The 13792-nt window shown below is 40.8% G+C and overlaps 1 protein-coding gene and 1 pseudogene across 3 annotated transcripts in view; one reads left to right on the top strand and one right to left on the bottom strand.

The window, feature by feature from the left end:
- Positions 1 to 13792, bottom strand: part of CDC5L (cell division cycle 5 like) — a 48995-nt gene that overhangs the window by 33881 nt on the left and 1322 nt on the right. For all 3 annotated transcript variants that reach the window (XM_020890786.2, XM_020890784.2, XM_070456358.1), the window contains exons 2-5: positions 12434 to 12537; positions 10908 to 11069; positions 10198 to 10325; positions 8692 to 8791 (exon numbers count right to left, since the gene is read on the bottom strand). In XM_020890786.2, coding sequence (XP_020746445.2) covers positions 8692 to 8791; positions 10198 to 10325; positions 10908 to 11069; positions 12434 to 12537 — 494 coding nt within the window. The remainder of the gene's footprint in view (positions 1 to 8691; positions 8792 to 10197; positions 10326 to 10907; positions 11070 to 12433; positions 12538 to 13792) is intronic.
- On the top strand, positions 6257 to 8124 carry LOC110135645 (heterogeneous nuclear ribonucleoprotein A3-like; annotated as a pseudogene).

Raw genomic sequence — 13792 nt, forward strand, 5'->3', positions numbered from 1 at the left:
GTATGCAGGTCAGGAAGCAGCAGTTAGAACTGGACATGGCTATTATAAACAGCGCTGTGATGAACATTGGGGTGCACGTGTCTCTTTCAGATCTGGTTTCCTTGGTGTGTATGCCCAGAAGTGGGATTGCTGGGTCATATGGCAGTTCTATTTCCAGCTTTTTAAGAAATCTCCACACTGTTTTCCATAGTGGCTGTACTAATTTGCATTCCCACCAACAGTCTAAGAGGGTTCCCTTTTCTCCACACCCTCTCCAGCATTTATTGCTTGTAGACTTTTGGATAGCAGCCATCCTGACTGGTGTGTAATGGTACCTCATTGTGGTTTTGATTTGCATTTCTCTGATAATGAGTGATGTTGAGCATCTTTTCTTGTGTTTGTTAGCCATCTGTATGTCCTCCTTGGAAAAATGTCTGTTGAGTTCTTTGGCCCATTTTTTGATTGGGTCATTTATTTTTCTGGAGTTGAGCTGGAGGAGTTGCTTGTATATTTTTGAGATTAATCCTTTGTCTGTTGCTTCATTTGCTATTATTTTCTCTCAATCTGAGGGCTGTCTTTTCACCTTGCTTATAGTTTCCTTTGTTGTGCAAAAGCTTTTAAGTTTCATTAGGTCCCATTTGTTTATTTTTGCTTTTATTTCTAAAATTCTGGGATGTGGGTCATAGAGGATCCTGCTGTGATTTATGTCGGAGAGTGCTTTGCCTATGTTCTCCTCTAGGAGTTTGATAGTTTCTGGTCTTACATTTAGATCTTTAATCCATTTTGAGTTTATTTTTGTGTATGGTGTTAGAAAGTGTTCTAGTTTCATTCTTTTACAGGTGGTTGACCAGTTTTCCCAGCACCACTTGTTAAAGAGGTTATCTTTTTTCCATTGTATATCCTTGCCTCCTTTGTCGAAGATAAGGTGACCATAGGTTCATGGATTTATCTCTGGGCTTTCTATTCTGTTCCATTGATCTATATTTCTGTCTTTGTGCCAGTACCATACTGTCTTGATGACTGTGGCTTTGTAGTAGAGTCTGAAGTCAGGCAGATTGATTCCTCCAGTTCCATTCTTCTTTCTCAGGATTACTTTGGCTATTCGAGGTTTTTTGTATTTCCATACAAATTGTGAAATTATTTGTTCTAGTTCTGTGAAAAATACCGTTGGTAGTTTGATAGGGATTGCATTGAATCTATAGATTGCTTTGGGTACTACCCAAAATACTATACTATAGCCATTTTGACAATATTGATTCTTCCAATCCATGAACACGGTAGGTTTCTCCATCTGTTTGTGTCCTCTTTGATTTCTTTCATCAGTGTTTTATAGTTTTCTATGTATAGGTCTTTTGTTTCTTTAGGTAGATATACTCCTTTCCTAAGTTTATAATAGCCAGGACATGGAAGCAACCCAGATGCCCATCAGCAGACGAATGGATGAGGAAGCTGTGGTACATATACACCATGGAATATTACTCAGCCATTAAAAAGAATTCATTTGAATCAGTTCTAATGAGATGGATGAAACTGGAGCCCATTATACACAGTGAAGTAAGCCAGAAAGATAAAGACCATTACAGTATACTAACACATATATATGGACTTTAGAAAGATGGTAACGATAACCCTATATGCAAAACAGAAAAAGAGACTCAGATGTATAGAACAGACTTGTGGACTCTGGGAGAAGGTGAGGGTGGGATGTTTCAAGAGAACAGCATTGAAACATGTATATTATCTAGGGTGAAACAGATCACCAGCCCAGGTTGGGTGCATGAGACAAGTGCTCGGGCCTGGTGCACTGGGAAGACCCAGAGGGATCGGGTGGAGAGGGAGGTGGGAGGGGGGACCGGGATGGGGAATACATGTAAATCCATGGCTAATTCATTTCAATGTATGACAAAAACTACTGTAATGATGTAAAGTAATTAGCCTCCAACTAATAAAAAAATAAAAATAAAAAAAGAACTGGACATGGAACAACAGACTTGTTCCAAATAGGAAAAGGAGTCAAGACTGTATACTGTCACCCTGCTTCTTATTTAACTTATATGCAGAGTACATCATGAGAAACGCTGGGCTGGAGGAAGCACAAGCTGGAATCAAGATTGGCAGATAACCTCAGATATGCAGATGACACCACCCTTATGGCAGAAAGTGAAGAAGAACTAAAGAGCCTCTTGATGAAAGTGAAAGAGAGTGAAAAAGTTGGCTTAAAGCTCAACATTCAGAAAACTAAGATCATGGCATCTGGTCCCATCACTTAACGGCAAAAAGATGGGGAAACAGTGGCTGACTTTATTTTTCTGGGCTCCAAAAATCACTGCAGATGGTGATTGCAGCCATGAAATTAAAAGACGCTTACTCGTTGGAAGGAGAGTTATGACCAACCTAGATAGCACATTAAAAAGCAGACATTACTTTGCCAATAAAGGTCCGTCTAGTCAAGGCTATGGTTTTTCCAGTAGTCATGTATGGATGTGAGAGTTGGACTATAAAGAAAGCTGAGCACAAAAGAATTGAAGCTTTTGAACTGTGGTGTTGGAGAAGACTCTTGAGAGTCCCTTGGACTGCAAGGAGATCCAATCAGTCCATGCTAAAGGAGATCAGTCCTGGGTGTTCATTGGAAGGACTGATGTTGAAGCTGAAACTCCAATACTTTGGCCACCTGAGGAGAAGAGCTGACTCATTTGAAAAGATCCTGACGCTGAGAAAGATTGAGGGCAGGAGGAGAAGGGGATGACAGAGGATGAGCTGGCTGGATGGCATCACCGACTCAATGGACATGGGTTTGGGTGGACTCCAGTAGTTGGTGATGGACAGGGAGGCCTGGTGTGCTGCAGTTCATGGGGTCACAAAGAGTCGGACACGACTGAGTGACTGAACTGAACTGAAAATGACAAAGTGTACTTTAAAAATTAAAGAATCACAAATTAAATCAAGTACCATTTCTGCATACCTAATAAATTGTTGTTGTTCAGTCACTAAGTCATGATGTACTCTTTGCCACCCCACGAACTGCAGAATATCAGGCTTCCCTATCCTTCACTATCTCCCGGAGTTTGCTCAAACTCATGTCCATTGAGTCAGTGATGCCACCCAACCATCTCATCCTCTGTTGTCTTCTCCTCCTGCCCTCAATTTTTCCTAGCATCAGTGTCTTTTCTGAAGAATCGGCTCTTTGCATCAGGTGGTCAAAGTACTGGAGGTTCAGCTGGGGCTTTCCTGGTGGCTCAGATGGTAGAGAACCTGCCTGCAATGCAGGAGACCAGATCCCAGTCGGGAAGATCCCCTGGACGAGGGCACAGCAACCCACTCCAGTGTTTTTGGCTGGAGAATTCTATGCACAGAGGAGCCTGGCCAGCTACAGTCCAGGGTCGAAAAGAGTTGGACACAACTAAGTGACTACCACTTTCCTATCTAATAAACAGCATTCAATTTTCACTTTGTTTTAATGGCAAAGGTGCAAAAAACGGACAGCCTCCTACACTGGTAATGAAAAGTACAGTGGTATAGCTTTCCGCCAAGAGAATTTAGAAATACACATTAAAACTCTTAAGTTTAAAAAAAAAAAAAAAAAACTCTTTTAAGTTTTTTACATTCTTTAACCCAGCAATTTCACTCTTCAGCGTTCAGCCTAAGGAAATACAGACAGGGACAAGGCATTACCTACAAGACTGTTAATCAAGTACTGTTCAGAAAAGTGGAGAGACACAACCTAAACATCTAAGAATAAGAAATTAGTCAAGATAATTTATAACATAGCAATAAGATAGAATATTATACAGCCTCTAAATAATCTTTAAGAAATCTGTAAATCTACTCTGACATGAAAAGATGCTCAAGACACACTGCTGGTTAAAAAAAAAAAAAGTTACAAACTTTACATGCTATGGAGCAACATGGACGATATGAAGGCTGTCCACCCAAAGAGTAACAGTGATAATCACAGGAGGCTGGAATTTCACTTAATTTTTACTTTATCCTTTGCACTTTCTCGAGATGCTATAATGTTAATGATTTAATGATTAGAAAAGTTATTCACAATATTAAACAGGGGAAAAATCAAGTTATAAAACACTTTTTAGGAGCAATTTCGCAGACTCATTCCCCAGCAAAACTGGCATAAATTAGTAAAAAAAAAAAAAAAAAGACTTAAAGTCTTTGGAAAGGATCCTAAAGGAGATACAGTAAATGAAGAAACATTTATTCAAGAAAATCTACAAAAATTTGATAAGAAAACTGAGAGACTGTTGTATTCGAATCAAGACCCACTTCCTCTTCTCTTCCCGCCCTCCAGCTCCCAGCTCAGGGAGACAGAAACTCCACTCCACACTGGTACAGACAAGAACATAGGGCACTCTCCCCCCTCCAGCTCCTCGGCTTTCATTCCGAGAGGCAGGACCTCAGCATTTCTCATCCCGCCTCCAGGGAAGCACTGCAGAGGCGAAGTCCAGGCACAGTCGCTGAGAAGGACAGGCTTCCTCCCGCCCAGAGGCTCTGCCTCGGGCACAGTGCTGCTGAGAACACTGGAGCCCCAGGAGTCCTCGCTGGGCCTGTGGCATGAGGGTTCCACAAGAGGGGAGGCAAGCCAAGGAGCTCTGGGGCGGCTGCCCACCCCACCCCTGACACTGAGCACTCAGCTTCTAAAGTGGGGTATCACGCAGGAACAAGTACATCAGAGCCTATGGGACAGAATAGAGAATTCCAAGCTCTCCCCAAAGAAACTGACTTTCATTTGCAACAGGAAATGAAGAGGCTCTGGCCTCAGGTCACTCTCAAAAACAGTAGTTGTGATGAAAAGACAATTGATATCTGATAGATTCTTTGGAGATACAGCTAAACTGCAGGCCTACTACAATCTGCCAGAATCAATCCCTTTCGAAAAGTGGGAGAAGCCTTCCTGGAATGAGAACAAATATCAAACACTGACCTCAGAAACTATCCCTTCAAAGGAGCCAAAGTTTCTTTGGATCAGTTTGTGGAGCAATTTAGGCCTCAAGACATTGCTGAAAACAATACAGCAATAAGCTGGCAGTCAGTAGAGTCTAACAGCTGGGTGTACCCAGGGAAAAAGATGTCAAAGCAAGTCTGGTCAGAATCACCTCATCCCCAGGCGGCTATGGCCACACCCAAGACTGCCCCCATGAAGAACAACATTAAAGGCTTCACATTTCTGGGGGAGGAAAGGGAAGAACAGACTTCCCTAAAATAACCCTGCCTGCTAGTCACTAACAAGTAAACAAGTGGTCACAAGAGTGAATGGGGGTGGGGGGGGCCCTTTGCTGGTTGTCCAGTGGACAATTCACAAGGTGATCCAACTCACATGGTGGTCGAACTCACATGGTTAAAAGGCTCAAAAAATTTAGTCCCCAAACCACCATGGACAAAAATGGAAAATCAATTTTTTTTAACCTTATTCACATTACTCAACCCTGAACAGTAAGCAAAATAGAAAGGTGACTGAGACTGGGCAGAAAATTTAGTACCTCCTCTTAGTTTCTGTTTACTGTCCCAGGTCAATCACACTCCCATCATAAATAACTATTCTGGGCTAGTGCTTGGTCAGCTCTGCCAAAAAGCATCCTCTGGCCAGAAAGAATCCTTCATCCCAGGACCTGATATTTCACGGTCATTACCGAGGAAACCATCAGCACAATGCTAGTCATCAGGTCAGGAAATACTTCTCAGCTTAAGGACCAAAAAGGCAATTATGGAGGCTGGGGAGGTTACTTCAAAGCCTGAATTCCAAAATCTAATAAGCTTTCATAAAGTTCAGGTTTTCCCCTTTACCCACTTCATCTTGGCTTCTAGACCATTAGGAATGAAGTCAATAATGCATATGGATCTAACCAAAAAGAAGAGGAAAGTGGAGAAAACCTTGAGCAGAGGGCAGTATTTAATTTCACTCATTTTTTAAATAAAAATTTCTATGACAGCCTAAAACATGGTTCAAGGCTCATTTACTCCCTCCAAGTTCAGAAGGGCTTCCTATTTCACAGCCGGTGCCTTCCCAACACTAATCGAGAGTAACTAATGGCAGTCATGCCAAAGGCACGGAGCCCAGTGTGTCCTCCAGCCATCTGACTGCAAGATGGCTACAAATGAAGCTCTCCTATACTAACAGAATACACCACACCAAGACATATACGTACGTCTATACCGGGCATTACTTCTGCCACGTCTTACAAAATTTTTTTTAAACATGTATTTTGGGCCTCTTCCTCTCAGTCCGTATTGCACTCGAGTTGGAAGAGGCGAGTTTGGTCTCAAAATGGAGGTAAAACCCCAGCCCGACTCCGGCCGCCGCCGGCGCCGCTGGGGCGGGGGGTGGGGGGGTGGGGGCAGAGTCATGATCCCAAGGAACCAGAGCAGTTGAGAAAGCTGTTCATGGGTGGTCTGAGCTTTGAAACTACAGATGATAGCTTAAGAGAACATTTTGAGAAACGGGGCACACTTACAGATTGTGTGGTGATGAGAGACCCCAAACAAAACGTCCCAGGGGCTCTGGTTTTGTGACTCACTCTTGTGTTGAAGAAGTGGATGCGGCAATGTGAGCTCACCACACAAGGTTGATGGGCGTGTAGTGGAACCAAAGAGCTGTTTCTAGAGAGGATTCTGTAAAGCCTGGTGCCCATCTAACAGTGAAGAAAATTCTTGTTGGTGGTATTAAAGAAGATACAGAAGAATATAATTTGAGAGACTACTTTGAAAAGTATGGCAAGATTGAAACCACAGAAGTTATGGAAGACAGGCAGAGTGGAAAAAAGAGAGGATTTGCTTTTGTAACTTTTGATGATCATGATACAGTTGATAAAAATTGTTGTTCAGAAATACCACACTATTAATGGGCATAATTGTGAAGTGAAAAAGGCCCTTTCTAAACAAGAGATGCAATCTGCTGGATCACAAAGAGGTCATGGAGGTGGATCCGGCAACTTTATGGGTCGTGGAGGAAACTTTGGAGGTGGTGGAGGTAACTTTGGCCGTGGTGGAAACTTTGGTGGAAGAGGAGGCTATGGTGGTGGAGGTGGTGCAGCCGAGGGAGTTATGGAGGAGGTGATGGTGGATACAATGGATTTGGAGGTGATGGTGGCAACTATGGCGGTGGTCCTGGTTATAGTAGTAGAGGAGGTTATGGTGGTGGTGGACCAGGATCTGGAAACCAAGGTGGTGGATATGGTGGCGGTGGTGGAGGATATGATAGTTACAATTAAGGAGGAAATTTTGGAGGTAACTATGGTGGTGGTAGAAACTACAATGATTTTGGAAATTATAGTGGACAACAGCAATCAAATTATGGACCCATGAAAGGGGGTAGTTTTGGTGGAAGAAGCTCAGGCAGTCCCTATGGTGGTGGTTATGGATATGGTGGTGGAAGTGGTGGATATGGTAGCAGAAGGTTCTAAAAACTCAGAAGAAAAAGAGTACAGTTCTTAGCAGGAGAGAAAGCGAGGAGTTGTCAGGAAAGCTGCAGGTTACTTTGAGACAGTCGTCCCAAATGCGTTAGAGGAACTTTAAAAATCTGCCACAGAAGGAATGATGATCCATAGTCAGAAAAGTTACTGCAGCTTAAACAGGAAACCCTTCTTGTTCAGGACTGTCATAGCCACAGTTTGCAAAGAGTGCAGCTATTGATTAATGCAATGTAGTGTCAATTAGATGTACATTCCTGAGGTCTTTTATCTGTTGTAGCTTTGTCTTTTTCTTTTCTTTTCATTACATCAGGTATATTGCCCTGTAAATTGTAGTAGTCGTACCAGGAATAAAAAATTAAGGAATTTTTAACTTTTCAATATTTGTGTAGTTCAGTTTTTCTACATTTTAGTACAGAAACTTTAACAAAATGCAGTTTTGAAGGTGTTTCCTTGTGAGTTAACAAGTAAAGAAGATCATTGTTAATTACTATTTTGTATGAATTTTGCTAAAGTTAACTCTAAAGAAACACCTGCTGACTTACAGTCTAAGGGGAATCTATTCTCCCCATTTCCAAACCATGAAATGAATGGCTCTGACATGTGGAGAGAATAGATATTTGTATGTTTGCAATGTGTGTTTTAGATAATAGAATTGGGTATTTAAATTAGCATATTTGTGAATTTAATAGCATTAAGATTTACCTTCAAATGAAAAATCTCAAAATTTCAAAAAAAATAAAATAAAATAAAAAAATAAACATGTATTTTGGGGCTTCCCCGGTGGCTCACTAGTAAAGAACTTGCCTGCCAATGCAGGAGACACAGATATGATCTCTGGTCCAGCAGGACTCCACATGCCACGGAGCAACTAAGCCCATGAGCCACAACTACTGAGCCTGTGCTCTAGAGCCCGGGAGCCGCAACTACTGAAGCCCACACACCCTAGAGCCTGTGTTCCGCAACAAGAGAGGCCACTGCAATGAGAAGCCTGTGAGCTGCAACTAGAGAAGCCCCCACTTACCACAACTAGAGAAAAGCCCTCGCAGCAATGAAGACCCAGAGCAGTCAAAATTAAAAATAAGTGATTTTAAATGTATCTTTTCTATAACTACTCTGAAACGGTTAGAAAGATATACAAAAGACTTTCCAAAGCAACAAAGAAGTTAAGCACTATTACCAAAACTGGAATGAGACAACTCTAATTGTCATTCACCAAACAGGGCTGATGGAGTTTTACCGGACCTAAGGATGCACAGACGAAGTGGTCAACTATGGATGGAAGCAACCATACCTTGCTTCTTCCAGCTGTTTCTCTCTTGCTTTCCTCTTGGCTTTCTTTCCCTGAGTATTAGCCAGGCGGGCTCTAGCTTCAGAAAGCATCTCCAATTCATCTGCAAAAATAGAGAGAAAATTAACTTCTTCTCCAACAGAAGCAAGGTGAGAGATGTACCCTAGTGCTTAATATGAGAAAACCCATCAATATAATCATTATATGGTGCAGCATAAAGGAAACAGCTTGGGTTTTGAAGCCAGAGGTATCTAAGTTAAAAATCATGCCCATGACTCACTAGTTATGTGACTCTGAGATAACAACATCTCACCATTTACAAAATAGGAATAATAATTCCTACTTCACAGAGATGTTGAGAAGAACTAACCAAAATGAAGTAGGCAAAGCATCCAGCAAATATTCACTGAACGATGGTTCTAATTATTATGCCCTCTACTATCATCAACTATCTGGCACAGCACAAATTGTGAAATATTATAAAAGCTATTATTTAATTTTAAGGGGAAAAGCTATTATGTAATTTTAAGGGGACTGATAATCTTCAGTATCATTTTTCCTTGATTTTTCTCCCTCAGAACTATTTCTCTTCTCCAGTACATTTTCCATAGTTCCCCAGAGTAGAATACAGTTCATTACTGATAACTTGGAGCAATTCCTATACAAGGGTGTCCAATGAAATCACAAGCGAACTTTAAAAAACGAAAATCTCAGATTCTAGGATTACCCTACCCTCCATTCCCCTTCCCCAGTTTACTGAGTCAGATCTCCTGGGGAGGCCCTGGTACCTGTATTTTTTAATGTTCACCATTTGACAGTGACGCAGCTAGCCCAGCCCCAGTATGCCTTTGGGAACCACCACCTTCAAGTTTTTAAATTAAAAACTCAACAAATATTCACTGAACGCTCACAACAGCCCTGTGAAGACAGACAGACACTATTACTCTACATCTGACAGGAAACAGAATCAAAGTTCAGAGAGATTATATGACTCACCCAAAGTCAAAGAGCTTAATACTTGGCAAATAGGACACTAAGCTAAAGTCTAGTTCCTCTGATTCCTGATTCAATGTCTCAAAAAGGCATCATAAGTCTCCCTAATGGTACTACAGAGCTGCCTTTTCACGAAACTCAAACTACTTGTCTGAAGTCAAGAAAGTAGTTAATAGGAGCACTGGACCCCAAATCCAGACTTCTCATTCCTCAGAAAAGGAAAGACAACAGAGTCCTAAAGAGCTTACCTCTAGCCACCAGAAAACGTCTAGGAATACCACACTGCTTAACTAAGTGAACTGAAACATTAAAAGATAAAGGGACAGTATCCAAAAAAAGCAATTACCCTACAACAGAAGCTTGGACACATTTGGAAAGAGACTTAAGAGTAACAACTGCAGACAGAACCTCAGTTCTAAAAAACAGGAGAAGTCTGGAAAACAACTCAGAGGTAAGAGAAAGCCTGAGGAGTCTATGGTTACCAAAGAAATAAATTCCTCACAAAAGTACACTTACCCTCATCCATGTCAATCGGATCAGGCCGTGCTGGCTTTGTTTCTGGATTTGGATCTATTTCTCCAGGCTTAAGCTTTCGTGGATCATCTGTTGTTTCCTCTTCATTGTCTCTCTGAGCAGCTTTATCCCTAGAAATGAACCCAGAGTAATCAATCACACCACCACACCATTCAGTCTTAGAATTGCCAGGTTCCCTAGTGCTAGCACTCTTTCTTTCAAAAATCCAATGGATGAGCATTAACAAAATAGAGCATTTCTTTATTGCTTCACCTACAAGAGATGGTTTTAAATTTCTAATTTCAGTGGTTTCACTCACCATGAAATAGCATCAAAGATGTTTCCTAAATCACAAATGCAGTAGAGCTATACAAAAAAGCTTTTAGTGGAACAACTAACATGTTCCAATGGTTAACTCTTAGCAGTGTAATTATGGGTGATTTTTATTTGCTTTTTTATTTTTTTCCCCTAATTTCTATGAACATGTATGATTTGTGTAATATATTTAAATTATTCTTTTAAAAAGTATATGACTGGAGACATAATCTTGATCAACCACATGAGATCTGGAATGTACTATCCAATAGCTTTAGTGCCTCTGGCTTTATTCAGATCTTCAACTAATGTTTAAAGATAGAAAATGCTAAAAGTTTATTCAGCCTCATTCAGAAGATATACACACATTTTAGTACCATTGCTGGAGGTTCACTTACAGAAGAAATTCATAGTGTTCCAAACACTGGGCGGCTGTTCTGCCAATGATTGGAGCGATGGTCCTCCACTGAGTCGGCATCAACTTGGCCAGGTGCAGGAGTTTTTCCTCTTCTTCTCTGGACCATTCTGTTTTCTTAATGCTTGGATCCAGCCACTCATACCTATTTAAAAGACATCATCTCGTACTTTAATCAGTCACCCAGCATGAATATTTACATTTTAGGCATGCTAACTTCTAGCAGTTGAAAAAATGCAAGCTAACTCTCATCCTTCAATCACAAAAGATGTTCTTTTTCACAACAGACTATTCCCTATTAAACGTATCCCATTCCAAGTATTCTATTTCACTAAATTCTACTATATTTTAATTATGCAAGGTTAGTAATGCTTTAAAAAGGTAACCTGACTGAAACATGATAATATGCCTTCCTTCTCAACTATTAACTGCTGTCATTCACCTTATACTTTATTAGAGGTATCGAAATTACTTGCAAATAAAATAAAACTACCTCATATTTTCATAGTGCTTCCAGTTTTTATAGTACTTTCTCATGTTTTGATTTCTTACACCTTGGCTTATTTCTGAAGCATTTGACTTATACTTTTCAACACTGTATGTTTTTGTGTGGTGAGTTTAAGTAAAACCACTATTGTCATAGCTGTCTTTCCTAATGCCCCACCTGACCCAACTTTTCCATCCAGTCTTCTTAGCTGGAAAAGCCTGCAAACAATATATAAGCCTTACCAAACATGAGGGTAGGAACTTAGCTCCACCTAAGAGAAGCAGAAATCAGAACCACTTACTCAGGCTGAGGACCATCTTCCTCATTGTGGGCCAATCTCTACGTTCTGATCCTTTCCCCTACTCAGGTGCCCAGGAAATTAGGTCCCTTATACAATCCAAAATATGATCCTAGTACCACATGGGTCATTGCTGGGGCCAGATCACTCATGCCAAACACACATGTAAAGAACTTAATGTGTCCACTGCCCTTTAACCACAGATATAATGTTGGGGTGCATTATAGTCTGGGGAACCAAATATGTAATGTTTCAACCATTAATGAGGAAACTCAACTACTGAAAGCTAGCCTAGAAAAATAACAAACATTTCTCATTTATGTCTTTGGGAAAGTAAGTTCTAAAACAACAAACTTACAAACTTTTGGAATACAATCCTTTTATAAGCTGGGGTCCATCTGTACCCAAAATTAGTTTTATTTCATGCTTCACAAAGCATTCTCAAACATTAACTCATTTGAGCCTCTCATCTCCATGAGTTAGGGCCAAGTGTCCTACCACTGGAGGACAATAATGGAAGGAGAGAGGGGACAGAAAATGGCTTGCCTAAGACCACAAAGGAAGCAAAAGACAGCTAATTCTTACACTGAAATTCCCAACTCCCTCTCCCTACTTTCTATTACATCACAATGCCTGCTTTTCCTTGGTAAGGTTCAAAGAAATGACATTTTCCTCATCATAATGAAGGTCATTTTGTGTTTTCCACTCATTAGCTGATACATACCATCTGGCTTTGCACTGCTTTGCTGACTTTCTATGCAGCAGTGAGGCAATCCTAGACCACTGGTTTTTCCCATATTTCATCACCGCTGCTTTCAGAATTTCATCCTAAAATTTTTCAAAGGAGAACAATGTATTCATTCACAAAACTCCAAGTGAGAAAAGACAAGATTTAAATTAACTCTAACTGGGTTGTGCTAGGGAGAAAGAGATATAAACACACACATATATCCTAAATTTAAAACCAAAGTATAAAACTTCATTACAATAATAAAAATTTAAAAAAACAGCAACCCAGAATCAACGAAATGAAAGAAATTAAGAACTCCCTTAGAAGGTCATCCTACCCTCCCTTACACACAACCCATCCCCCAATCCCATCCAAAAATTGGGAATGGGTACAGCCCAATGTGAGAAATCCTACTTGACAGAGATTATATTTTAAAAAGGATTCTCCAATGTGTGGATATTAGTCTCTTAAAAAGATTATGACTCACTCATTCACTCAAAAAACACTGCCCGAACACCAGCCTTGTATCAGGTCTTGTGTATCAACACTTGGGGAAACAGGATAAAACAGGACATACCCAGCCCTAAAATGTCAAGACTCAAGTGAATCCAATTTCCAATTCAGGCTTCCCAATTTATGAACAGCATTTTCTCTCCAGTTCCTCAGCCCCCACGTTGACCTAAGAATCTACATCTCAGGTCTAACCTAAGAATTAAGTATTTCTCCCCTAGGTCACCAGTCAACTCTGCCTCTAATTTCCCCCAGTCTCTAGATACTATTTCACCAGGGCACCCATTCCAATAAGGAATTTGCCAATCCCAAGGGAGCTGGTCAGGCTAAGCCACAGACATCAGGGAATCAGAGCCATAGATGAATGCACTCAAGGCATTTTACTTTTAGGCTTTTTTCCCCACAATGAACGTGAGCTATATGTCTTATACGTGAGCCACTCCACGCCACTCCACACCCCTAACATCTATCTGAGACTCAAGGACTTGCAGGGCTTTGGCCACAGCATCAGAATCCTGCTGTTACTTGATTTGGTACATCTGTCTCTCCCTCAGAAGTCATCTCTTCTCCAACTGAAACAGCCTGGTCCCCTGTGTGCAAGCTGTGAGGCAAGGGTCTCACTGACTTAATTTCTAACTTTGTTGCAGTACTGCTCTACTTAATCACATCTTCAACTAAGTATATACTACAGTTATCTACCCTACTAGATCCATTCAGCAAAATTTCCCAAGCAAACTTTGTTTGGCTCTGTCTCGGGTTCTAAAGATAAAGAGATTTGATCCTGCCCACTTGCAGTGCTGCCTACTGGGGAAAAGAAACAGCAGCTAGTATTTTATGAAAGAT

This window comes from Odocoileus virginianus, chromosome 27 (genome assembly GCF_023699985.2).
Source record: "Odocoileus virginianus isolate 20LAN1187 ecotype Illinois chromosome 27, Ovbor_1.2, whole genome shotgun sequence".
In the NCBI taxonomy this organism is placed as follows: domain Eukaryota; kingdom Metazoa; phylum Chordata; class Mammalia; order Artiodactyla; family Cervidae; genus Odocoileus; species Odocoileus virginianus.